This window comes from Myzus persicae, unplaced genomic scaffold (assembly GCF_001856785.1).
Source record: "Myzus persicae strain clone G006 unplaced genomic scaffold, MPER_G0061.0, whole genome shotgun sequence".
Classification (NCBI taxonomy): Eukaryota; Metazoa; Arthropoda; class Insecta; order Hemiptera; family Aphididae; genus Myzus; species Myzus persicae.
The window spans coordinates 72,076-95,931 of NW_019103832.1; the positions used below are offsets into that span (position 1 = coordinate 72,076).

A 23,856-nucleotide genomic window follows, 5' to 3' on the forward strand; every position below is an offset into this window, starting at 1 on the left:
TTCCACAAAAATTATGATCCAGATTTATTAAGATCCACAAAATAGTTGTTCCAAGCGATTTTGTTCCACAAAATATTTGTCCCGTCATACTTTTGTTCCGTAAAACACTTGTTCCAGTGGACTTTTGTTCCACAAATTCCTTATTCCACGTTTGGAAAAAGTATTTTGTGGAACAAAAGTCCACTGGAACAAGTGTTTTGTGGAACAATAATAAATGTCCCAGCGTGCGCACCCTTTCCATTTTTCCCTTCAATAATGAAATTTATTATGATTCTTTAGATATACTCTGACCATTTTTTTTTTGTTCTATTTGGGGAGTGTTCGTCATGTTTACGATACTTTGTATACACGCTTAATATTGGCATATTTTGGTAATGACTAACATTCAGCCATGATTTGTATCATTTACGTATACAACACTGTCGTCCACGGCACGGATTACATCCATAGATGATACAAGAGTCAAGAATGATAATATCATATATTCTTTAATATCTACGGGTAACATAGATACTCTGCGGTATAATAATATTTAAGTTTACAACGTCCTTGACATTTTATCCACGTGCTTATAATATATTACAATTTTGTGATATGGGAATTATTTTAAACAATTTTCTTACACTATGTGGAAAATTGATTGTAGAGGATAGAATTGCGCAGAATTGTATAGCCAAGTAGCAAACCATTAATCTAATTTTTTAATTTTTATTAATTGAATTCTGTTGGATTGAGTAATCATGGCAAAGTTTAGAAAAAAACTGAAGTCTAAAGGTAAACGATGGGTAAAAGGACAAAGCTCAGTCACCAATCCAGATTCAAAAAAATATCGTTCTCAAGCTCAAATGAATTTTTGCAAGCCAATATTTGGTAAGTACTTAACATTTTAGATGAACTATACCTTAATAATAAGTCCAAACAATTTTACCTTGCTCCAGGAACTATTCGAAATGAAGGAAAAAGTTTGTTAACTCAAAATAAGTTGAAGGAGCATGATAATATTACGAACAGTTATGATTTCAACAAATCTAAACCAGATGATGTTATGTCTCATACTTCTGCGTCGACTTACAAAACATTTGAGACATTTGCTTCTGACTGGAGCTCGTGTACCAATCCATCTTTTAATAGGTGAATAAACATTGCATATTTAATTGTTTTTATATTTTAAAGTTTTATTTAATATCTCATTCAGTATTAAGTATTTTATAGTCATCCTTTAAAGAGCAAAAGTGGCCAAAGACTTTTTAAAATTATGTTGATCATTAACAGTCAACTTACTAAAATCTGTTTCAATAATAAATAACTAATCAATCAATTCTCAGTCAAATATCACTAATTTGCTAAACAAACTTCTTGCCTGTTTATTCTGAAATCACATACCCATTCTGAGCTTATAGACAAATTGTTAATTGTTGGCAGTGCTTGATACATTTCCTCCCAAAAAATTGAATTTTATTGTTTTAGTACTTTTATTGAAAAGTATGATATTCATCACATTTTTGCCATGAACAATTTGAATGGTTTTTTATTTTATATTATAGTTATTTATGTTGAGCTATCATAGTACTAATAGCTAATAAAAAAAAAAAAATTAGAATTAGATTTATTCTAATTACTAATTAGTTCTAGGCCTTAAAAAAAATGATTGTAGATACTTTTTGGAGAGGTTTATTGTAAAATTTTTATTCATTTTATTTGTCTTTTTACTGAATGTAAAATCAGCACTCTTAAAAATATTAATATTTCAATTTTGTAAAATAACAGGTAGGTATTTTGAAATTTATTTAAATAACAAAATTGAAATTGTTCATTTAATGATTTTGTCATAAATTTCAATATATTTTTTTAAATTCAAGTGGAAGTGACAGTTTCACAATGGAATTATAATTATATACTTCTAACTTAAATTAATTATTCTAGGTTACTAAAAAATTTTAGTTCAAACTCTTATTTACATAAAGAAATGTTAGCCATACTTGCAGCATTAACTGAAGTGATTAAGGCTAATGGTGGCAAAGAAACTTCCACTGAGTATTTTGCAGCACTTGTAAGTACCTTTTTTTTATTTTTTCACATTGAAGAACTTATATTTTGAAAACTTTACTTTTAGATTACTACTTTACAAACAACCTTAAGTAATGGACAGGATGATTGTGAAGATAGTGTTACAGCTATGGTTTCATTATTAAGTATGGGTATGAAATGTGTTCCCAAAGAGGTTCTTTGCACTAAATTTGGACCAACTACTCAAACTTTATTAACAACACTAGCAAAGTTTGCTGAATCTGATAATAATAATTTATTAAAATCGGTTAGATTTTATGACTTTTTTTAAGAAGTATTTTCTTATAGTATTATAATATTTTTTATAGGTATTTAGTTGTTTATCTTTGTTGCTTCGTATACAAGAAAAAATTGTTTGGTCACATAGTTCTACAGTACAAGTATATGATGCAATTTTAAATTTTATTATACATTCAAAACCTAAGGTAAGTTAAATTATTTGTTATATCATTGTATATTGAAGTATTTTATAAACTACTTCATTGTGAAATTACAAATTCATAAAATAAACATGTAAAACTTCTGAACAATTTAATTCAAATAAATATTGAATTTAAGTTTCAAAGGCAAACTACAAATTGAAAAATGTATGAACTGGAGTATGATTACTTGCAACATACTTGAACATTTACACACATATTTTTTTTAAATTTGTATTTCATAACTTAACATAACAAATATTTTATCTTGGCCTTTAGATTCGCAAAGCTGCTCAACATGCAGTGTGTGCTATATTAAAATCTAACAAAGAGGTAATGCATCCTATGTCAGGTTATACTGCTACATATTGTACTAAAGTGTTAACATCGGGCACAACAGCTAGTAACACAACAACCATTCTTCATGTTTTAACTTTATTAAAGGAATTGATGCCCATTTTTCCTAAAAAAGAACTCAAAGTAATAATATTTAACAGTTTTGTTTAAAACAATTATGTATTAATGTATATTTTTAATTTAGCCGCTTTGTGAAGAAGTCTTAAAGTTGATGACTTTAAACCATCCATTATTGCTTTCGTGTGGCTTTCAAGTATTCCATGGATTATTTGTTTCTTACCCATCATCAGAACTTGTTCTTTCATCTACACTAAATGCCAAGTTGTTAATGGCTCTTTTTGATTATCGTCCTACACCAATGGATACACAACCTACTTTAGCTTGGTTAGCTGTCCAACAAGAAGCATACATTTGTTTATCAAAGTAAAAACCACTTTTGTTTAAAAATTAAAATGTAAAATAATATATGTTTATTAACTTACACTCTTTTTTTGTAGGAGTGACTTATTATTATGCATCTCCCACCTAAAAAGAATATTTAAAGTATGCATTGAACTTTGGGTTAATGGCAATTCAGAATTATTAAAAGCATCTGGCTCTACATTACGTATTCTTATTGAAGAGTGTATTGGACACGCTACTGATTCAACTTATCATCAAAGTGTTTCTGTTCTATTCAATTTAGTAACTCAGTGTTTATCATATCAGTATAAAAATGCTTGTCCTCAAGTTTTACATACATTGTCTACATTTTTCAAGGTATAAATAATAATTATTGTTAAATTGTATTTATAAACATTAAAATATATTTTTATGATATTACAGTTTTATGGAAAATGTGCCCCTAGTATATTCTTAGAATGTATCAAATCATTGGGGCAGCTTAGAGATTCCAATGAAATTACATTTGTTAATGAATTAGAAATGACAATTGGAGCTGGTATCAAGTATATTGGGCCTGAATATATTATCTCAGATAATGTTATTCCATTAAAAGTATGTTTTTTTATAGTAAAACAGTAAGAAACGCCATATGATATTTTTGTTTAAAAATAGAGCTTTTTAACCATTGATTATTATTTTTAAACTAAATCAACACTTTGTTTTAGGTGGATGATGTAGGAGAATTTAAGCGTAGTTGGTTATTACCCGTTTTAAAAGATAGTATTTCAAACTCTACTCTTAAATGCTATATAGACCACTTTTTACCTTTGGCACTAAAATGTCGGTAAGTATTCAAATCTAAAATATTTAAAATAATATTTCTTAACTAATTTTCTATTTATTTTAGAGAAATGTACGAAAATGCCTTAAAAGCTAATGATAAAATAACTGCCATTAGTTATGATCTTCTGGAATCACAAATTTGGTCGTTATTGGCTAGTTTTTGTTCGAATCCTTCTGATATATCCACATCGTTTCGGGTAAAGTAAAATACATATATGTTACATACTATGTTTAATAACTAAATATTTGGTAGATCACATTCAGGCCAGCGGCATATTTAGAAATTGTTTAAGATATGAGATAAGGCATTTAATATCTATTTACTAATATTTTTTTACTTTTACAAAAATGGAAAAACTACTGAATAAAAACCAAGATGCAATCTACCCCCCCCCCCCCCCCCCGTGAATACGCTGCTGATTAAGACCACAAATTGTGTATTATAGATTTCTACGTTTTTGTAGGTAAAATATTGAACAAATATTGGTTCAATGCCTTGGTCAGCTATCAATTTTTGTAGAAAACAAAAATAGCCATTAAATTAGAGTGTATATTCAATTAATAACCTCTGTGTATTATATAAATCTTAATATTTCAAACTTATGTTGTAGATTATTGCCAGAACTATGGGTACTATGTTAAGTTCTCGTAAGGAGTTAAGAGATACAATTCTTGTGTCATTGAGGAAGCTTATAGCTTCAGTTTCTAAAAATGATGATGTGCCTGATGATAAAGAACAACTATCTTACTTTGCAAAAAACTTTTTACCAATCTGTTTGAATTTATATACTAACCCTGCTCACGGTACAGACGAACAAGCTACTAGATTTTCTGCTTTGGAAACAATCAAAGTAAATTAAATCAAATTTTATATTGATTAACTGAATTACCTAGTTGTTTTCATTTACTATTACAGATGTATTTAACATTGTCAGACGATGAAATAAAAGAACAGTTATTTAACAAATGTTGTGGTATGCTGGATAATTCTAAAGATTCTGAACATACAGTGATAGAAAGCATTCTGGATATTATTGGAGTATTAGTACCTTACCAATCTGTTAAAACACTGAAATCATTTTTTGATTCTCGAATTTCTAAAGCCAAACAATTGAAAAATTTCAAAGAAGAAAAAAAATATTTTAGGTTCTATGCATAATATATATAATTTACTATTTAGTATTTAGTAATTTCATAGTAACATTTAAAATAATAAAAAAAAAATTGGAATAGGATTCTGGAAGAAATATGCAGTTCTAAGTCTCCAACATGCAATAAATTTGTAAAAAAAAATTTTGAAAACATACAAAACTTCATATTGTCAACAGCTCAAAATGCTGCCGCTACTAGTCGTGGGGTAACTGTTTATATTTTAAATACATTTTTTTTTTTAAATATTAATCAATATTTTATAAATTTAATGTTTAGCCTCGATTACGATGTTTAGCACATCTCTTAGATCATACTGATGATGACAATGTGATTCAAAGTATATTAACTCATCTCCCTGAAGCTGTACTTTGCTGTAAAGGTTCCACCGTTAATAAAAGATGTCGTGAATGTGCTTTCGCATTGATAAATAAAATGGCTTTATTAGCAATTAAAGTTGAGAATGGCTTAGAAAACTTTTTAAATGCTCTATCAGCAGGATTAGCTGGTTCAATTCCAATGATCAGTTGTACAATTTTAGCATTAGCTTCAGTTCTCCACAACCGTAAAGGTATGATGTAAAAAGGAAACTTATAAATTAACTAAAAATTGGATGTTGAACTGTATTATGTTTATTTTAGATGAACTTAACTCAACTCAATTTGAAACAATTTTAAGTAATATTTGCTTACTTATTACAACTGGAACTAGAGAAGTGGTTAGCTCTGCTTTAAGCTTTATCAAAGTTATGATTACTTCATTCTCTGATGGTCTGATGCCCTACCTTTCAACAATTGTAAGCTAAATAATTATTAAATATTAATGTGCTCAATCATATTTATTGTATGATAAACACAAAAAATGTATATTTAAAGAATAATATTATTAAAAAAAGCTATTGTTAATTGATTGCATCTATCAGTAGCGGTTTTGACATGTATTTTCTTACGAGTCAATTAAATATTAAATACATTATTTTCTAATAACCTAACACAGTGACACATGTATAAAGTATCATTGATTGGCTTATGGATAATAGAGGAAAAGTTAGACAATGACCAGTTATGACTTAGATTAAATCACAAAAAGACAATCAACAGCTGTGTACACACATATCAGACAACAATGCATAGCATTTTTTTTGGTGGCCTTTGTTATTTTAGCTCAGTTATCTATTGTGACATACTTCTATGAATTCACCAGATAATTAGGGGCTAGTGAGTAGCGAAGCTGTAATTAAATATGAATACAATTCAAAATAGTACCAATATAAAATTAACAAATAATTTTAATTTCCAAAATAAAATATGGAGGCAATGCCTCGCTTGCATCACTCCCAAAACTGTCACTGGCATCTATCCAGTAAGAATTATTTTTCTAGATATGTGTGTAAGTTAATTATACTATTACCATAAATTCAGTTATATTTTTAACATAATCAATGAAGTAAGTAAAGGGCAAATGTGTAATAAATGAAATACATACCAATATTAAAATATATATGTATATTTAATATTATTATGTTAATTTAAAATGTTATTTATTTTTAGTTGAGTTCTCTTTCAAAAATGACAGAAGATTGTAAACGAAAATTTCGTCAGGAAACTAAAAGTATATACCAAAGACTGGTACGTAAATTTGGTACACAACTTATTATACAAATGGTACCGAATACTGATTTTCAAACACATGTACGCTTACGTGCCATAAATAAAGAATCTGAACGATTAAAGAGAAATAAAGAAAAAAGAACTAAAGAGAAAAATAATGATAAAGTTGAAGTTGATTTTAGTCTTAAGACAAAACCTAAAACGTATGTTTATAATATTCTTATTTATTTATAATCCTTATATGATAATATCATTAATAACAAACTTTTGTTATTTACTGTATTAGATTTGAGGAGATTTTAGCTGAATGTGAAGAAGATGATGAATTAGAAACTAATTTAAAACAAAATCAAAAACCTAAACAAGAAAAAGGCAGAAAGAAAAAATCCACTGATAATTATTTGCACGAAAGTGAAGATGATATATTAGATTTTACTGAAGCAACTTCAAATAGAAAAATTTTGAGTAAGTTAAAATTCATTTTTAATTTATTTTTCTTAATTAATGAATTTTTCCCTGAGTAGTGACAAAACCTAAAAGTGAACATAATACAAATCTTCATAAGTCATCCAATGTTGATGATAGTATAAAAACTGCTCCTGACGGACGCCTTATAATCACAGATGAACCTCAAGCACCAACAAAGTCTGGTAAGATTATAATAATATACTATATGAATTATTATGATTACATAACACAACATTAATTAAAACAATTAAATCACCATTTTTAGAGTATTGAACTTATTTTTTTTCTCTAAATATTCTTAACTATCGCATTGATTTGTCATTAATAAGTTATAATTTATAAAGATTTGTATAGACATAACAAATACAATTTAAATAAATATATTTATTTTTACCTTAAATAAGAAGGTATTGAAGAAGAGGATCTTGAGGACAACTTCAGTGATGATGACATGCCATCAAAAAAACGATTAAAATATACTCGTATGTTAAATTAATTATTTTATTATATTTATTATAAATACTAAAAAAAATATATTTTTCAGCTGGTGGCAAAGGTATTCATCGATCATTAGATAAAAATTTGGAAAAAGGTAAGATGAACAAACAAATGAAGAAGAATAAAACACAAAATGAGCCACAAGGATCATACAACAAAAACAAAGGAAAGAAATCTAATGGAAATGTTCGTCCATTTTCTTATACAGATTTCAAAAGTTATGGAGCTTCAAATAAAAAAAAAAGAAAAAGAAATTAGAATATTCATAAATAATTCAGAACATTGTTTTATTGTTGATGATTGATTAACTAAAATTAAAGAACTAAATAATAATTAAATTGTTTGTTCATATAGTATTTATATTCTTTTTAGTAAAACTCTTGATTATTTGAATCAAATTGAATTAAATCTGGACAGATACCTATACTCCTAATTAAATCTTCTATAGTATGTAAATTGGAATTTCCATTTTCATTTAATTTATTGAATAGTGATGTCAAAGCCTCTTGACAAACATTTAACCATTTTTTTGATAGCTTCTTTATTTGATCTAAATTATGCTGTAAAAGAAAAAATGTAAGAAATAATTAGTGACTAATACTTTGATTGGATTACAATTAATCAAAATTTAAATAAATATGGAGGCAATTGGTTTCAAACACAATTTTCCTCAGTATATACATTAAGACTAGATAGGATAATCACAATTGTATAGTTTTGAAAACATTTAAAATGATTTAATACACACAAGTAATTTGAAAAGAAGAATAAAATAGGTAGTGAAGATCACTATGCTTTATTTAAATCAGATTTACCCACTCTACAGTCAAAAACAGGGAGGGGGTTAATGTTCACATAATATCTCACAAATATTACTGCCTACGATAAATGGTGTCGAAGGTTGCTTTATCACAAGATGTATATGTAATGGGCTGTATTAGATTATTTTCAATTTACTAGGCTCAGTAGGCAGGTGTAAAAGTTGGAAAATTTAATTTGAATTGAGCATACAAGTAAGCTGAATAATAATGTTTTATGAATCTGTAAATATGTACTTATAATAAATTTTAAATGATGATGTAGCTGGCTGATATCAATGTTATTAAATTAATAGTTTGGATTAAACTCTGAAACGCATTTAATAAATTTGATGGAAAAGAATATTTAATTAATATACATTTAAAATACTTTCAGAATTAAACGGACTCAAAAATACAAATAAATAATAGTTATTTTAGACAAAAATTATATTTAAATTTTGTAGTTATTAACTTAAAACAAGACTGAGCATTTTAAATATAGGTGTGAGTAGAATATTAGGAATATTAGCTGGTATTGAACTTCAATCTTATTGCTTCATAAATAAAAAAAGTACCTACATACTTTACTATTTTAGAAAAGATTAGAGTAGCTTAATAATATTTTGTAGTCTTATAATATTCACTTTTGAGCCCCTTACTTAAACTGTAATAGCTTACTATACTTTTAATGATAAAACAACCTGTTCACTATTTTTGAGTTCAGACTTGAGTTCTTCTATTACACGGTGTTTGTCTAGTAAATTTGTCTCATCTTTAAACTCCAATCTTGAAATAGACTTGTTTTTTGGTTTAATATTTTGCGTAGCTGCATTTTCAGCAAATGTAATTGATTTTGATGTTTCATCAATAACTTTAATTTTCTTCGGTATAGTTTTGGGAGTTAATGTACCTGTGGATTTCCTCTTTAGTCCTACTGTACGACAAGGTGTATACATTTTGTTAGAAATATGCGATAGTTTACATGAAGTCGGAGATGGAATAGGATTTTCATTATCAGACATTTTACTCTATTTGTAATTTGTTATGTTCTGCAATCCTAGTCCTAAACAAAAATTAAATAATTTACCACTGCATAATTGAACAGTTAATTTATCGTTATTTGTATAAAAAAAAACTAACTACATAATAAATGAGAATAAATATTTTTTTTTAGTGAAGTAATAGAATGATATTTAAACTTAAGCAAACACGTTTTACTATTATTCACATTTACAAATAATTTTTTTTGTAGGTATCTACTAAATATTTTAATATTAATATTAAATTATTTATTAAAATGATGTATATCAGCATAAAATTGATTGAGATTCATGGACTCGATAAATCACGACAAACTAATTGTTTTAATGCCAAATAGGTACTTTCAAATATTGTCGTTTACTCGTTTCATAAGTATTTGTCGGTTGTCAAGCACGAACTTGGTGGAAAAATTGTAGGTTCAGAGTTTAGTTGACACTACTCACTTGTGCGTTTGTTACGAAATATGTCAAGTCAATACTCAATACCATGAACGATGAACATCATATAATAATAGCTCAATACTGTAAATTGTAGATGAGTTATGATGGGCAATAGGCACGGATTTCGGCTAATGGATATAGTATGATTAGTGATTACCATTTAAGAAACAGCCGAGTTATAAGTTACAACTTAATAACTTACACAATTTAAGATTACTTTCAGACCGTGTCCTTATCATTTTTCGGGCGGTTATCAACTACAGATTCAGTGAAATAAATAAATAGTGGAAGATATATTATGAGACAATTATAAATAGTGTGAAATGTGAATTAATTCTGTGTTATGACTTATGAGCACGATACTGTCGAAACTGAGGTATAAGGTATAATACCTATATTATGTCAACGAATAAAACTGATTAAAGACGTAATTAATATTATCCAAAATGGATTAAAATCCGCCTTGATTATTTCTTTAAGCAGTTTAAGCTCACGCTAGTCACGCTTCACCCGCAGCGGTTTTCGTCTTACAAAATCTGAAAAACATGGCAAAGTATTGAAAAAACTGTTCTGCGCGTATGACTATAGGTACTTGAGTACTTCCTCTGTATAATTATATTTTGTAGTGGAAATACCAAAATTCCACAATGCATAGGGGAAAACGTTTTCTATGTCGGAGTTTTTAATGTTTTTATACATCTGCGCATAAATACATTAAAACTTAAAAGTTATCAGTTTGGGAACATTTGGTTTTTTTAATTTTATTTTTGAACATTATTGATTAGCGCTATCGAAAAAATAAAAACGCTACGACACGGATAAAGTTCTCCGAATTTTACTAATTCTAATACCTATAAACCACGATTAAAGATAAGTATATCTTTAATCGTGCTATAAACACAGAAGGAGTATTATAGTTGTCCCGCGCAAAATAGTTTTTGCCATGTTGCATATTTGTGTGACGGAGACGTGTTGTGCAGGTGTAAAATTGTAGTATAGTATGTATGTATATAGTATTAATATATATATATATATGGTATTATTATTGTAATTTGTAATATTGTACAATATGCTTTTAATCGCGAATAATATGAGACAAATACCTTTAGGTAATATAATATATTTTATTTATATACCCATTCATCATTACACACTATTTATATTTGAATAATTATGGTAACGTTATACAATACCACCGTTGATAATAAAAACTCGGATTTATTTAAACAAAAATAGGTTTAAAAAAAAGCAAATACTATTATAATATTATAGATAGAAGGATAACTTTAGAGTTTGAAAAAAAACTTCTATGACAACTTTTAAACTTCAACTTTGAAATAGTTTCTCATATAAAAATATAAAATCATAAGAGACTTTCACTACTGCCTACTATTGCAATGTTAACATAGAAAAATATTATCCATTAACCCTTGCTACTGTTGTATACAACACTCATACCTACTCATTATGCACATAATTTTTGTATAAAGCCTGCGGTTGAACATTATAACTCAATGTAAAGAAGAATATAGATTATAATTAATTTACTTTAAAATATGCCATAATATAACATTTTATATACAATGATTATAAAATAGTGCTTTTTTCTCACATTGAACAATACTACATATCTTTACATTTTTGGTTACATATCTATTTAAAAATATTCCTAATTTTAAATCCACAAATGAAAATTAACTTCTGTCTAGCATAATATATTCACATATTGGAAGAACTATAATAACAAATCTCTTCAATAGCTAAAAGAAAACAATGAATTATGGTTCTGTAATATGACCATATAATATGTATTCACAATTATTAACATTAGACAATTTTTAAATGTTTGACTGAATGATTTTCAATTTTGAAGAAAATGTTTAGTCATTTCACATTTATTAATAATTTAACAACAAACAACAGTATATTAATCAGAGTTTTTTTTAGATAAAATGTATGAGCGCCCGTGACAAAAATTTAAAAAGTAAAACCTGATATTTATTTATTAAAATATACATATCATTTAAATATTTGTATCATTATATAATTCAAAAACATGGAATTTTGATTACCAATCCCATTAATTAATAATAATAAATATATTTTACATTACACATTTCTATTTCAGTTTTAAAAATATATATAGTACAAAAAAAACTGCCAAACTAAATAAAATTAGATATAGCATATTATAGCCTCCACTATTTCTACTAAGCCTTGTAACTCGACCAAGTGTATTGCTCAAAAATCCTCCGGTAGTTTCAAAATCATGATCCATATCTCTTAGTAAGCGGTCCTGATATTTTACTTCTGCACCAATATCAATTGAGAGAGACTTCAAAGTGTTCACCTTATCTTTTAGTTGTTCTGTTAATTCATCATTCTCTGTTTCAATAAACTCACCACCATATGAACTGTTTGAAGGCAGTGGATCATAATAATTTCCTCCGTGAGATCTACGCATTGTTTTATCTGAAAATCCAAATCATAAATTTTATAAAATACATACATTTTTATTCATAAAATATATATTTATATCAAAAATAAACCTTTATAATCCATCAACTGTAAAAATATTTATATTTTATCTTTTTGTTTTGAAAAACGAAAAAGCATTCATTATCTTAATATACACATTTATATAATTTATAATTTTATTACGAATTTATGTGTGAAATATTGAATTTCTGAATAATATTGAATATCTGATGAAATTTTACTTTTTATTTTTGACTTATCAGTGCCCCGTTGTCTACTTTTTGTTACTGATAAGTGATAACAAACAATATCATAAGAGTTTCGTATAGAAATTGGGTATCTCATGGTTTTCACTTTTCAGATTTTACTATTTCAGAACTCTGACAAGTGACAATTATTCTTTACAATTTAGGCAATGTAACCCATTGTTCAGTAATGCGTTTATTCTTTATTGATATTCATTTATTTATTTAAAAATATAATTTTGTGTGTTGACATTAATTCAAAAATTTATAAACATAATACTAAAGATATAATTTGATTCTACTTTTATGATGTTATTTGACTCATAATACTGATTCTAAACACAAATTTCTACTTTTTAGCTTTTCAATTAGACGTACAAAAATTATTATTTATTCTGTAAGTGCATTTAATTATACCTAAATACAAGCATACAATTAATCTTATATTTATTTTATTCTAACTTTTTTCCCAGTGGCGTTTCTAGGATTTTATCGTTTTAGGGAGGGGGGGGGGTATAATAATTCGTTATTTATATTGACTAAGATTGGTCGTTTATTTCATAGACATATTAATATTAATATGTCTATGGTTTATTTTGTAGGTATTCGAATGCAGTAAAGATAAATTTTAGACTTACAACAACCGTCATACGGAAAATAATTTTATTTCATGGTTACATTTTACTTAATAAGTACGGAATATATACGGAATGCATTTTTAAATTTTCTTCAAATTTGGATTGGTGGGAGCTGCTCCCTTCAAACAGTTAGGTCTTGCTATGCCACTGTGTTTATCATTATTATTATTTTGTAAACATATTCCCAAATTCTCATATTAGTTTATTCTGTATATAGTGCATATAAGAAGATTATAAACAATGTTTCGAAATGGTAAGTTTTCTGAAACAACTCCATCAAAACAGTCACGAAGTGAACGCTTTCAAGAAATGTCAAAGCAACAACAATTAATTGAACAGAAAAAACGTGAAATTCAAGCTAGGTTTGAAGAAAAAAAAAAGAAAATTGCTGAACTAACTGGAGAAAAGAAATCACAAAAACCTTTGGCTATTACTAAAAATGCAATAAAATTAGACAAAATTAAATCATTTTATCAAAAATCCAGGAGTACAAAAAAGTTAGTTAGTATGGTTTTGTTACTCTCATAAATAGTTTTTTTACATATATTTATTTGGTTTAACAGGAATGAAATTCCAGCTAAAGGTTCTAATGAAGAACTACCATATGAGTCAACAGGAGCTCATAAAAATAAACTTAGTTTAGCCGAAGTTTTTGAAAAAAGTGAAATTTCTGGTAAAATTTGATTTTCTATATATTTTTATGTTTTTTTTATGGTACACGTTTCAACCTTGGCAAGTTCCTTACAAAATTGTAAATAAATATGATCTTATAGGGTAGGCATCCAATGGTGTATACTGCATGAATATTCCAGAATTACTGATTAGAATATGACTATATGTGAATAATTGTTGTTTCCTTTTTCAGGCTTCAATCATGTTATCATTTTTTTCTTTTCTCTTCAGCATAATTACTTTTTATTCAAATGAATTTGATTAAAAATAAAGTTTCATTCAACATGTATCATAATGCAGTTTAAAACATCATAGCCACCTTAAGTTTCTCAAATTCTTTTTTTCCTATTCTCTGTTCTTAGATGTTTTATAAATATTTAAAATCATATCGTGTTTTGTTCTTTACATCTTTATAAGATTTTTACACATTTTGTTTTTGTTAAATAATTTATACATCAGAATTTGTATATTTTTTAGATACAAAAGATCTTGAAAATAATATTGAACCAGAAGTTGAACATGGACCAAAATTAGGTATAAATAAGAATATTTTAAGACATCTGAATAATATCATTGAAATTTTTAAAAAGCATTTAATTTTTTTTCGGGGAATGTACAATTCTTTGTGAAAAAATTGTAGGGCAATTGTTGATGAAATTATTTATAGGACAATTGTATTACCAGTAAACAATCATCTACCAATGTATTAGTAGGTAGTACTACTGTTTTTAAAACAATTTGTAGTCATTAAAAACAGCATTAATTGTATTTTAAAGATGTGTAACTTGAATTTAAATCCACACTCTAGTTATAAGTATTTAAAGTTTAGATGAATGAATATAAAATTAAAACAAATAAATTATGTTGCTTGAAAGATTTAAACTACAAATTTTAATGATAAAAAATAGTAAAATATAAACATTTTCTAAAACATTACTTTTCAATATTATGAATTTTCACTTTTTAAAGAATCCCTCAGAGTATAATATTAATTTAATAAATAAGTAAAAATGTAGAATTTTATTGCAATTTTAATTTGCATAGATTTATTTTAATAATTTATATTAATCATGTTTTAGAGTCAAATTATTGCCCTGAAGCATTTAAAGAACCGGAGCCCTTTATTCCAGATCATCATTTTATTGGATATAATATTAATCAATCATACCAACCACCCAACTTTTATAACACTCCATCTGTTCAAGTAACTTCAATCCAAACTCAACCTCAGACCACTGTGGTTCAAGTTCCTACTGTATCAATAGTTACCACACATCCAATTTTACAAATTTCACAACCAACTTCAATGTATCAGACACAAAATCCAGTATTTATAACACAAAATAATTCAAAAGTAATAAATTAACAACTAGTATACTATGGTATTCAAATAAATATAATTTTTATATTACAGATGACTATTCCTCATGGTCCTTATCAACAATATCCGTTGCAAACTCCTCCACTTACAGCTACAATAGTTACAGATACTACAACAACAACAACCGTACCTCGTAATGCTGATGAGCAACCGTCACTTATAGTAACTGAAACGTCTACCGTGTCCTTGGGACCAACTCCAGATGCAGCACATATGTTGAATGCAACACCTCAGACAATTGAAACTTACACTCCGGTTCCGAGAGGTACTGTTACGAGAAATTGTAGTTTTTGTATAAATAAAAATATTCATACATTTATAATTTATTATGTAAATTGGGTTGTTTGTGGGAATTTGGGAAAGGGGGTTTGCGTTTTAATCGCAAATTAAGCTGATTCGGAGTTGTCTAGCTTTGAATACAGTGATGAGATGTGAACCACAAGCCGTTCTTGACAATCAGGATGTCGAAAGTTTGGCAGCTACAGTTGCTGAATATGGTGATGAAATTGAAAATATCATACTAAGAGAACGACCCCAAGATGTTAATTTACTGTATGTATCATTTTATATGTAATTATCAAATGCTTAACTATTGTTAAATGTTATAGATTTTTGAGGGACAAAAATTCTCCAGCCTATACAATTTTTCGACAAAGAGTAGGATACTTGAAAGCAAAAATGATAGCTAATAAATTAACACCAACTGAGATAAAACCTCAAACATTATTAAATCAAATGCTAGTTACAAACTTTGATAATGAAGAAGTAACTAATAAAAAACGTAAACGTAAAAGTCGTTGGACAAATGATAATGTTAAAGTTCCAGCTACTTCAACTATTGGTGGTATGCCTATTGCCCTTGGTCTTACTATTCCCCAACCTATTAATGCTCAAAAACTTGGTAATTAAATACTGTTCAATATTTTACTTTTTATTTTTACGTATTACTAACCTTTTTTTAATTAGTCGGTGTGCCTGGTATGTCTGGACCCATGATCAGTCAAGTTGGAAGAAATGATCCTGCTTTAATGCAGTATGCTATGCAATCATTTGGAACAATAAATTTATCTGAAGAAGATTGGAAAAAAGCAGAAGATCATTATAAAGTAATTCTTAAATTATATCATATACATGCATGGATATTATTTTATTTCTAATTATTATTTCAGATTAATTTGTTGTATCAAGATATGTTAAAAAAGCGTCAACAATTAGAAAGTTTACAGAGAGCTGGGAAGTTTAAATATGAATATGATAGTGATGAAGATACTGAAGGTGGTACATGGGAACACAAATTAAGAAAAGAGGAAATGGTCGCTACTGAGAGATGGGCTGAAGAGTTAACTGAAAAGTCTAAAGATAAACATCATATTGGAGACTTTTTACCTCCTGATGAACTTGCTAGGTTTATGGAAAAGGTTTTTAATTTAAATTTATTGTAATACTTATGTATATATTTACTAATATAATTTATTTTTAGTATTCTGCTTTAAGAGAAGATCGAGAGCCTGATTTGTCTGATTATAAAGAATTTAAATTAAAAGAAGATAATATAGGTTTTCAGATGTTACAAAAACTTGGGTGGTCTGAAGGGCAAGGTTTAGGATCTAGTGGTACTGGTATCGTCGAGCCTGTAAATAAGTAATTATATAGCCTTAAATATTTGAAATTATCTTAAAATCTTCTGAATAGGTACAATGGCTATTTTTTTGGTTTATTTTGAAACGAGATAATTGTATTTTTCAGAGGTGGATCTCATAATGAAAATCATGGTTTGGGTGTTGAAAGACCATCTGAACTCAGACAAAATGATGATGAATTTGATGCTTATCGAAAACGAATGATGTTAGCGTATCGTTTTCGCCCTAATCCTTTGGTAAGATAAATTAACATACATTTTTCTTAACAATATAAAAGCTATAATGTAGGGTTCGAATTATAATACACGTAATAAAGTTTTATTTAATTTACTTTAATTTTAATATTTAAATTTAATGTTTCAGAATAATCCTCGAAGACCTTATTACTAAAACTAAATAGGTAAATTTAAGCAACTTGTGTTAGCTTTTATTATAGTATGTATTTCATATAATTGTATTGTTTATTTATTAAATTATTAATTTCTGCTAATTTAATAATTTTGATTTGGTTCATCTTGTAAGTATATATACTTTTTATAAATTATATTGTCATGTAAAAAATGGTTTATTAAATAACTATTGAACTTGTTCCACCGAAAACAGCTTATTAAATTCTTATTTACTAGTTCTCACTATACCACTTTTTTTGGAGTGTAATGTTATGCTTAATTTTCTACATAAAATGTATTTTTAGGTATCTTATTACTAAAACATATTTATATTATTGTAGGTTCCAAGTGAAACCAAGGTGTTAATTTTAACTTGAAATATTTTATATTTGTAATACTATTTTTGGTGAAATGAACAGTGGCCAATCAACTAATTTTTATCTGTTATTTGTTGAAAATATTGTATAATATAGATATTAAAAGTAATTTTTGATTTTTTTTCACATTTTCATGCAGTGTGCAAGAAAAATCCTCAAAAAATATATTACGAATGGCTATCGGCTACTGTAAAATGATAATAACGTTTCTGTAACAGCAAAAATCAAAAATATTTTATTAAATTAATATTGAATAGGAAAAATGTATTTTTTTTTAAATTATATTTATTTACAATAAATTACGACAATCAGAGAACTAAAATACAGAACTGCAAGAATAATAATTATTTCCAGAATGAGGTGGGTCCTCTTGTATTGGTACCAATAACCTCTTGACAATCTGCCTAACTTTTTTGAACATTAAAAATGATAATTATTGATGTTTTAACTAAAGGGATGGTTTGCTTTATCAAATTTGGTATTATAGGTATTTTGGGATGCCAAAATATTTACCATAATTATTTTGGAAAAAAAAAGAATATATTGGAGAAAAACTGAAATTTATACGTAAAACCAGTTTCTAATCAAATTTATTTCGGTTTTTTTGTAAATCAAATAAATAATTATAGGCAGTACACTGTATAAGAGGTGGGTCAAATATTAAAACAGTTCCTATAATTATTAATACAAATAGTCAGTGTAATACTATAGTTATTATTTATTATTTAGCGCATATAAAATGGCGGGTAAATTAAATCCACCTTTGGGTGGCAAATTCATTAACACTGCTCTTAAACTTGAAGTCTATAACGGAGATGGTGACACGTTCACACTATTTAAGTGACACACACGAATATGTAAGTTTGATAATATTAAAGTTTTAAAATTGAATGGTTATCGAACTAGTTGACACGCAGGAAAAACATCCTACCAAAATTGTTATTTGACACGCTTTTACGAAAAGGTTCGCCATCCCAGGTCAATAAAAATAAAAACTTAAATTGTTCACCAAATATTTGTAGGCATTATAAAATTTAAAAAATATTTTGGATCCTTTTATGCCATTTGTTGACTTGAAATTTTCAATTTGTATACTATATCATTTTTGTTTGAGTTAAAAAGCTTGAAAAATTAATGGGGAGTTCTTACTAAAAATAGAAAATTTCGAAAATACAGAAATATTTTAGTGTTTATAAAAAAATGTTCATAATTTATATTTTATAATAATTAATATTCTTGCTACCCCGGCCGGCCAACGAGCTTGTTCAGTGCCAGAGGTTTACTTGGTTTTATATGTTTATGAAAAAATGTTTAGATAGGTACCTATGCCGTACCTATTTCTACAAATTATAATAATGATATAATGACAATGACAACAATTTAAATAATCAAAAATTACATTTTTTTTTCTAACTGAACTACAGCAGCTACCCTTGAACCTTATATATTAAGTACCTACCACCTATAAGGGTTAGAAAAATAAATTGTAAACCAAATATCAAGGAATCTATTGGTTTGTATGTATTGATTTTACAATGAGCGTGTGTCATCACGTTTTAGGACAGTAAAAATGCTTCAATTTTCAATCATGATTGAACAACTCTTTTCATCAATGTTTATTTTATCATTTTCTTTACATGATAAATGTGTTTAAAAATATTTTGACAACCATCAAGTCGAGATAAATTTTCGTTTTTTTATACGAGTGCAGCACAGCGAGAGCGAATGGCCAAAAGACTAAAGTTGACCACGCGGACACTGCTGTAAAATATAAAATGTAATGTTCGATGTTTTTACTTTTTTGGGGTCCTTATTGGTATAAATCGTAGCATAACAGTCATAAGACATGAGGCATAACATCCTCATCTCATGGAATATTATTCTCTATATATAATGATCCATAAGGCATTAAGCCATTAAGGCCATAACCATGTGTATTAAGCCATGGCCATAACCACGAATTAAAATATATTTTAAATATATAAATAATATTTCTAAATATATTAAAAGTAGGTATACTTTAATTCGTGGCAATAACCAAGTTAACTTATAGACTATAGGTCTATGATAATGCTCTTACTCTAATTATACGATCCACGACCATGAATATGGTTAATGGTTAGAAATAACATACCGCTGTAGATACTACTATCTTAGAAACCTATCAACAAAATATAATGCATTAATATCACGGATCTTTTTTAAAAAGAAATTAAATAATACTTTCACATGACTTATTAATTATTTTACAATTATACCTAATTATTGCATTTGAAAATGTTACAGAAGTTCAAATTTCAAATATGTGCCTAACAAATGAACATAAGTCATCCGAAAAAGGTAATTATTTGATAATATTGATATAATTGCTTCATTTTTACCAAATTTCTTCTCCTTGCTCGTTTTTACTTCTAAAGAAGTGTATAAAATACTTTCCAAAATCAACTCAGAAATAATTTAAGTACTGGAAGTAGGTATGAAGGGAAGAATATGTTACTTTATGTGTTGTTAGGGAATAGCCAATAGGTGATAAATTATTATTAATGACAACGGGTAATTAAAATTTTAGTTGTTGGTATTGCAGTGTGGGTGAAACACTGAACTAAATACTAAATATTTAGTTCAGTGGGGTGAAACATTAAACCACAGAACAACTAATTAGATAAATTTATCCTTTGGAAAATTTCAAGTTTTCCATACTCACTGTAGGTACTTATAATAAAACAATGTATATGCGCGGATAAAAAATTCCTAGCTTTTAGTTTTAATTGTATGTATTAAATATGCATAATTAAACATTATCAATTTGAATAAATTAATCAATCAAATTGAGTAATAAACATTTTTTAAATATTTGAATTCAGCGGCAAGTAATTGATGTTACTGATAAAAAGCGTTTTTTTCTGTTTACTCCAAGTCGAACAGATATGATATTTTTCATCCATGATAGTAGTGATATAAACCGTTTTCGTTTCTACTGATATAAACCGTTTTTATTTGCTGTCTGGTTATATTTATGATGTTATGTGTATGATTATTGATTAATATTTAACTATGTTCTGTGGCTTCTGTCTCTTGAGGCTCATAAATAGTTTATTTTATTTTTAATTGATAATGTTAATTTTACTATGTTTACTACCACGGGGCACAGAATTATTGATTGTATCAGAGTTCAGATTAAATCAAACAATATTTTTTTAATAAAATATAAATATTAAATATTCTTTAGCCATGGCCTGTGGCTTAATTAAATAATTATAAGTATTTACGTTTTACATTTTGAATCTTCACTCTTCAGTCCATGACAAAGTAAGTCTTTATTTTGTCATGCTTCAGGCTTAAAAGAATCTAATTTTCAGCTTCCGAACTTACTTAACGGAACATCTAGTCTCGACTCACTCATACTTATATAGTATTAGTTACAGTAATAATTATCTAATGGTTCAAATTTTTGAGTAATAAGTGGGAATACGTAAATCCAAATTTGACATTCTAGCCAATGGACAATAATTAATTCATTAATATTACTTAAAATATCTATAAAATAACTATTACCTACTTTTAAAGTTAAAACCATAATTGAAAGTTGTGTAAAAGCTTTAAATTATAATTGATTGTTTAATCAAAAAATAAATGGATAGTATCTACCTAGTGAATAGTAACTATTTACTCGTAAAATAAATGTATCTATTACATTCTCAGTAGCATTTGAGGTTTATCTCAACTCAATATCAGGTGTGTAATCCATGCACATAATGATATTTATTAAATTTGATTAATATTTTACAAAATTATGATTAATTTGAAGTTTAAATCTGAATAATTTATAATTGTATCTAAACATAAAAATAAAAATTCCTGGTTTGTTATAGATGTGGAATCATCAAGGCTCGGATTTTATAGCATTTGCTAATTATTATAGGGTACAGATAAAAATAGCTAAGTAAGCTATACATTATATACCAAGAATTCCAAATAAGAAATTTTATACTGCTATTTTTTTTATATATCTGATGTATTTTAGGTTTTTAGCCCTATTTTATTAAGTTTTGGTGCTAAATGTTATTAATTTTGAACAATACAATATTTTAAATATAATAAATTATTAATAATAGTATATTTAATAAATAATAAATCTAGTTTATATTATGTGGTATGAAAAATAGAAAAATGTGTGTCATTTATTTAAATTATAATTTATAGTACCTATATTATTTGAATCCCCATGAAAAATACTGACATTTTTGTTCATTTTAAAATATATTAAGTATATTATTATTAAGTACTCAGGCTCATTGGCCTATTGAACATTAATTAATTATGATTCCTTATTCGTTGTACCTACAGCTCGTATTTATATATTTTTGACTAGAAAATTATTTTATATTTTTACATATTGTAATTTATAAATATACCTTTTAATTCATAATCAATCTTTTATTAATAATTATTCAATAAATACACATTTTTTTAAATTGTGAACAGAATATATTTTTATTTTTCATGTTTTTAGGACATATCATAGCGCTTATTTAAAAAATGTATGGGTCATTTTTATAGCGCATATTTCAGTTATTTTTAGTGCAATAAAATCCGAGCCTTGGTCAATGGTCATCAGCTTTTGGAATAGTATTATTGTCAAAACACACAACTATATAGTTTATTAACCATTAACCATTAACTTTTATTATATAAATTATTTTTTAGGTGACTATGGTAATATAGACTTGTTCAAACAATACAATATTAGTAAAATGACGTCAGCCTCTAGCACAAGTGCTAGATCCCTTTTTGGTGATTCCAAAAATTTGTTAAGTGAACGAGTAAAGTTAAACATTAATAATATGTCATCAGTTATTAAGCAAATCCACAGAAGTTCCAAGAGTCATGAAATGTTAAATCAAACCATCAAAAGTCTCTCATTACTAGAATCTAATATTGATCGTACTGAACATAATTTAAATCAATTAAGAAATGTTTCTACCAATTTCAACCAACAATATGGGGAATTAAAAAGATCTGTACAACTTATTGAAGAAGTAAAGGAACATGTACAAACTATGCAGAGATAAATATATAAATAAAATTAATTTTTGATTGGTAGATGTTAATTCATTTTGTGAATTAATTTTATACAATGTAATAACTAATAAGTAATAATAAGACAATTTAATTTTGTGTGCGCGTGGAAGTATAAATATGTATTAATATTAAATTAACATACATTTAAAATGTATTTGAGGAAATATTTGTTTTATTGTCTACTTTTTACTCCTACTAATCAATATACAAAATTGTTTTCTAATAACTGTAACACATACATATTAAATGATAAAACTTATAAAACTTAAAAGTACATTTAACTTTTTTTAGTTTTGTGTTCTTAGATTAGTCATATTTTTTTCAATGATCACATAGAAGATCAAACTAAATCCAAAACATAGAAATAAGAAGTATGTAATTAATTATTATTTTATAATTTGTAAATAATTGTATGTTAACACATTATAATAAAAACAGTGATAAGAATAACCTAATATTATTATTTTTAATGTTTAAAAGTATAAGTTACATTTTGTTTTACTTGTATTATTTAACTATATCATATTTTTTTTTTTTTTTAACAAAAGAAAATGTTATTTACAATCTGTATTTACATGTAGTTCAATAAGTAAATGGGATGTGGGTTAATTGGCTTGAGGGGGAAGTCACTCAATGGTGGCACCCCATGGAAATCGCTTTAAGGAGAGAGTAGGTCCCTACACCAGTTCCTTTTCAGGCGCCTTGGTGGATTACCTGGGATTTGTTTGGATGATCGTTGAGTTTTGAGTGGTTCAGTATTGAATGTCTGGTGTGTTTTTTTGTAGGTGATCATAGTAAGATTATTTAAGGTTGGAATGCAGATGTCTTTATGAAGTGATTCATTGGTTACATACCGTTGGGCACCTGATATTAGGTGT

General features: G+C 26.8%; 5 protein-coding genes across 11 annotated transcripts; 3 read left to right on the forward strand and 2 right to left on the reverse strand.

Annotated features, from left to right (window-relative positions):
• The first annotated feature begins 561 nt into the window (after window positions 1-561).
• LOC111035389 (RRP12-like protein) lies at window positions 562-8,104 on the forward strand. 2 transcript variants are annotated; one of them, XM_022316987.1, is made up of 21 exons: window positions 562-870; window positions 939-1,131; window positions 1,924-2,050; window positions 2,114-2,314; window positions 2,376-2,492; window positions 2,766-2,966; window positions 3,028-3,266; window positions 3,341-3,602; window positions 3,669-3,839; window positions 3,953-4,071; window positions 4,135-4,267; window positions 4,682-4,921; window positions 4,987-5,216; window positions 5,304-5,427; window positions 5,499-5,790; window positions 5,861-6,015; window positions 6,770-7,032; window positions 7,116-7,294; window positions 7,354-7,479; window positions 7,705-7,779; window positions 7,842-8,104. In XM_022316987.1, exons 1-21 carry the CDS (start codon window positions 741-743, stop codon window positions 8,051-8,053), a joined length of 3,789 nt encoding a protein of 1,262 aa, XP_022172679.1. In that variant the 5' UTR covers window positions 562-740; the 3' UTR covers window positions 8,054-8,104. The 2 variants fall into 2 exon arrangements, with proteins under 2 accessions (XP_022172679.1, XP_022172678.1); XM_022316986.1 differs by having other exon boundaries at window positions 563-870; window positions 7,702-7,779.
• On the reverse strand, window positions 8,068-10,389 carry LOC111035391. 3 transcript variants are annotated; one of them, XM_022316994.1, is made up of 3 exons: window positions 10,279-10,389; window positions 9,297-9,658; window positions 8,068-8,355 (listed from the first exon to the last, which is right to left on the reverse strand). In XM_022316994.1, exons 2-3 carry the CDS (start codon window positions 9,615-9,617, stop codon window positions 8,164-8,166), a joined length of 513 nt encoding a protein of 170 aa, XP_022172686.1. In that variant the 5' UTR covers window positions 9,618-9,658; window positions 10,279-10,389; the 3' UTR covers window positions 8,068-8,163. The 3 variants fall into 3 exon arrangements, with proteins under 3 accessions (XP_022172686.1, XP_022172685.1, XP_022172684.1); XM_022316993.1 differs by having other exon boundaries at window positions 10,234-10,317; XM_022316992.1 differs by having other exon boundaries at window positions 10,080-10,288.
• Window positions 10,340-18,005, forward strand: LOC111035390 (SURP and G-patch domain-containing protein 1-like). Of its 4 annotated transcripts, XM_022316990.1 has the most exons (14): window positions 12,881-13,196; window positions 13,655-13,934; window positions 14,001-14,110; window positions 14,587-14,643; window positions 15,189-15,463; window positions 15,524-15,755; window positions 15,901-16,042; window positions 16,099-16,391; window positions 16,457-16,596; window positions 16,660-16,908; window positions 16,971-17,131; window positions 17,237-17,366; window positions 17,494-17,530; window positions 17,861-18,005. In XM_022316990.1, exons 2-13 carry the CDS (start codon window positions 13,678-13,680, stop codon window positions 17,518-17,520), a joined length of 2,073 nt encoding a protein of 690 aa, XP_022172682.1. In that variant the 5' UTR covers window positions 12,881-13,196; window positions 13,655-13,677; the 3' UTR covers window positions 17,521-17,530; window positions 17,861-18,005. The 4 variants fall into 4 exon arrangements, with proteins under 4 accessions (XP_022172681.1, XP_022172682.1, XP_022172680.1 ...); XM_022316989.1 differs by lacking the exon at window positions 12,881-13,196 and adding an exon at window positions 10,340-10,452 and having other exon boundaries at window positions 17,494-18,005; XM_022316988.1 differs by having other exon boundaries at window positions 17,494-18,005.
• Window positions 11,954-12,683, reverse strand: LOC111035393 (BET1 homolog). The gene is made up of 2 exons (XM_022316995.1): window positions 12,626-12,683; window positions 11,954-12,548 (listed from the first exon to the last, which is right to left on the reverse strand). Exons 1-2 carry the CDS (start codon window positions 12,636-12,638, stop codon window positions 12,196-12,198), a joined length of 366 nt encoding a protein of 121 aa, XP_022172687.1. The 5' UTR covers window positions 12,639-12,683; the 3' UTR covers window positions 11,954-12,195.
• A 2,101-nt stretch (window positions 18,006-20,106) lies between the features above and the next one.
• LOC111035386 lies at window positions 20,107-23,063 on the forward strand. The gene is made up of 2 exons (XM_022316983.1): window positions 20,107-20,236; window positions 22,604-23,063. The coding sequence occupies exons 1-2, from the start codon at window positions 20,200-20,202 to the stop codon at window positions 22,966-22,968; spliced, it is 402 nt and encodes a 133-aa protein (XP_022172675.1). The 5' UTR covers window positions 20,107-20,199; the 3' UTR covers window positions 22,969-23,063.
• Window positions 23,064-23,856: the final 793 nt, after the last annotated feature.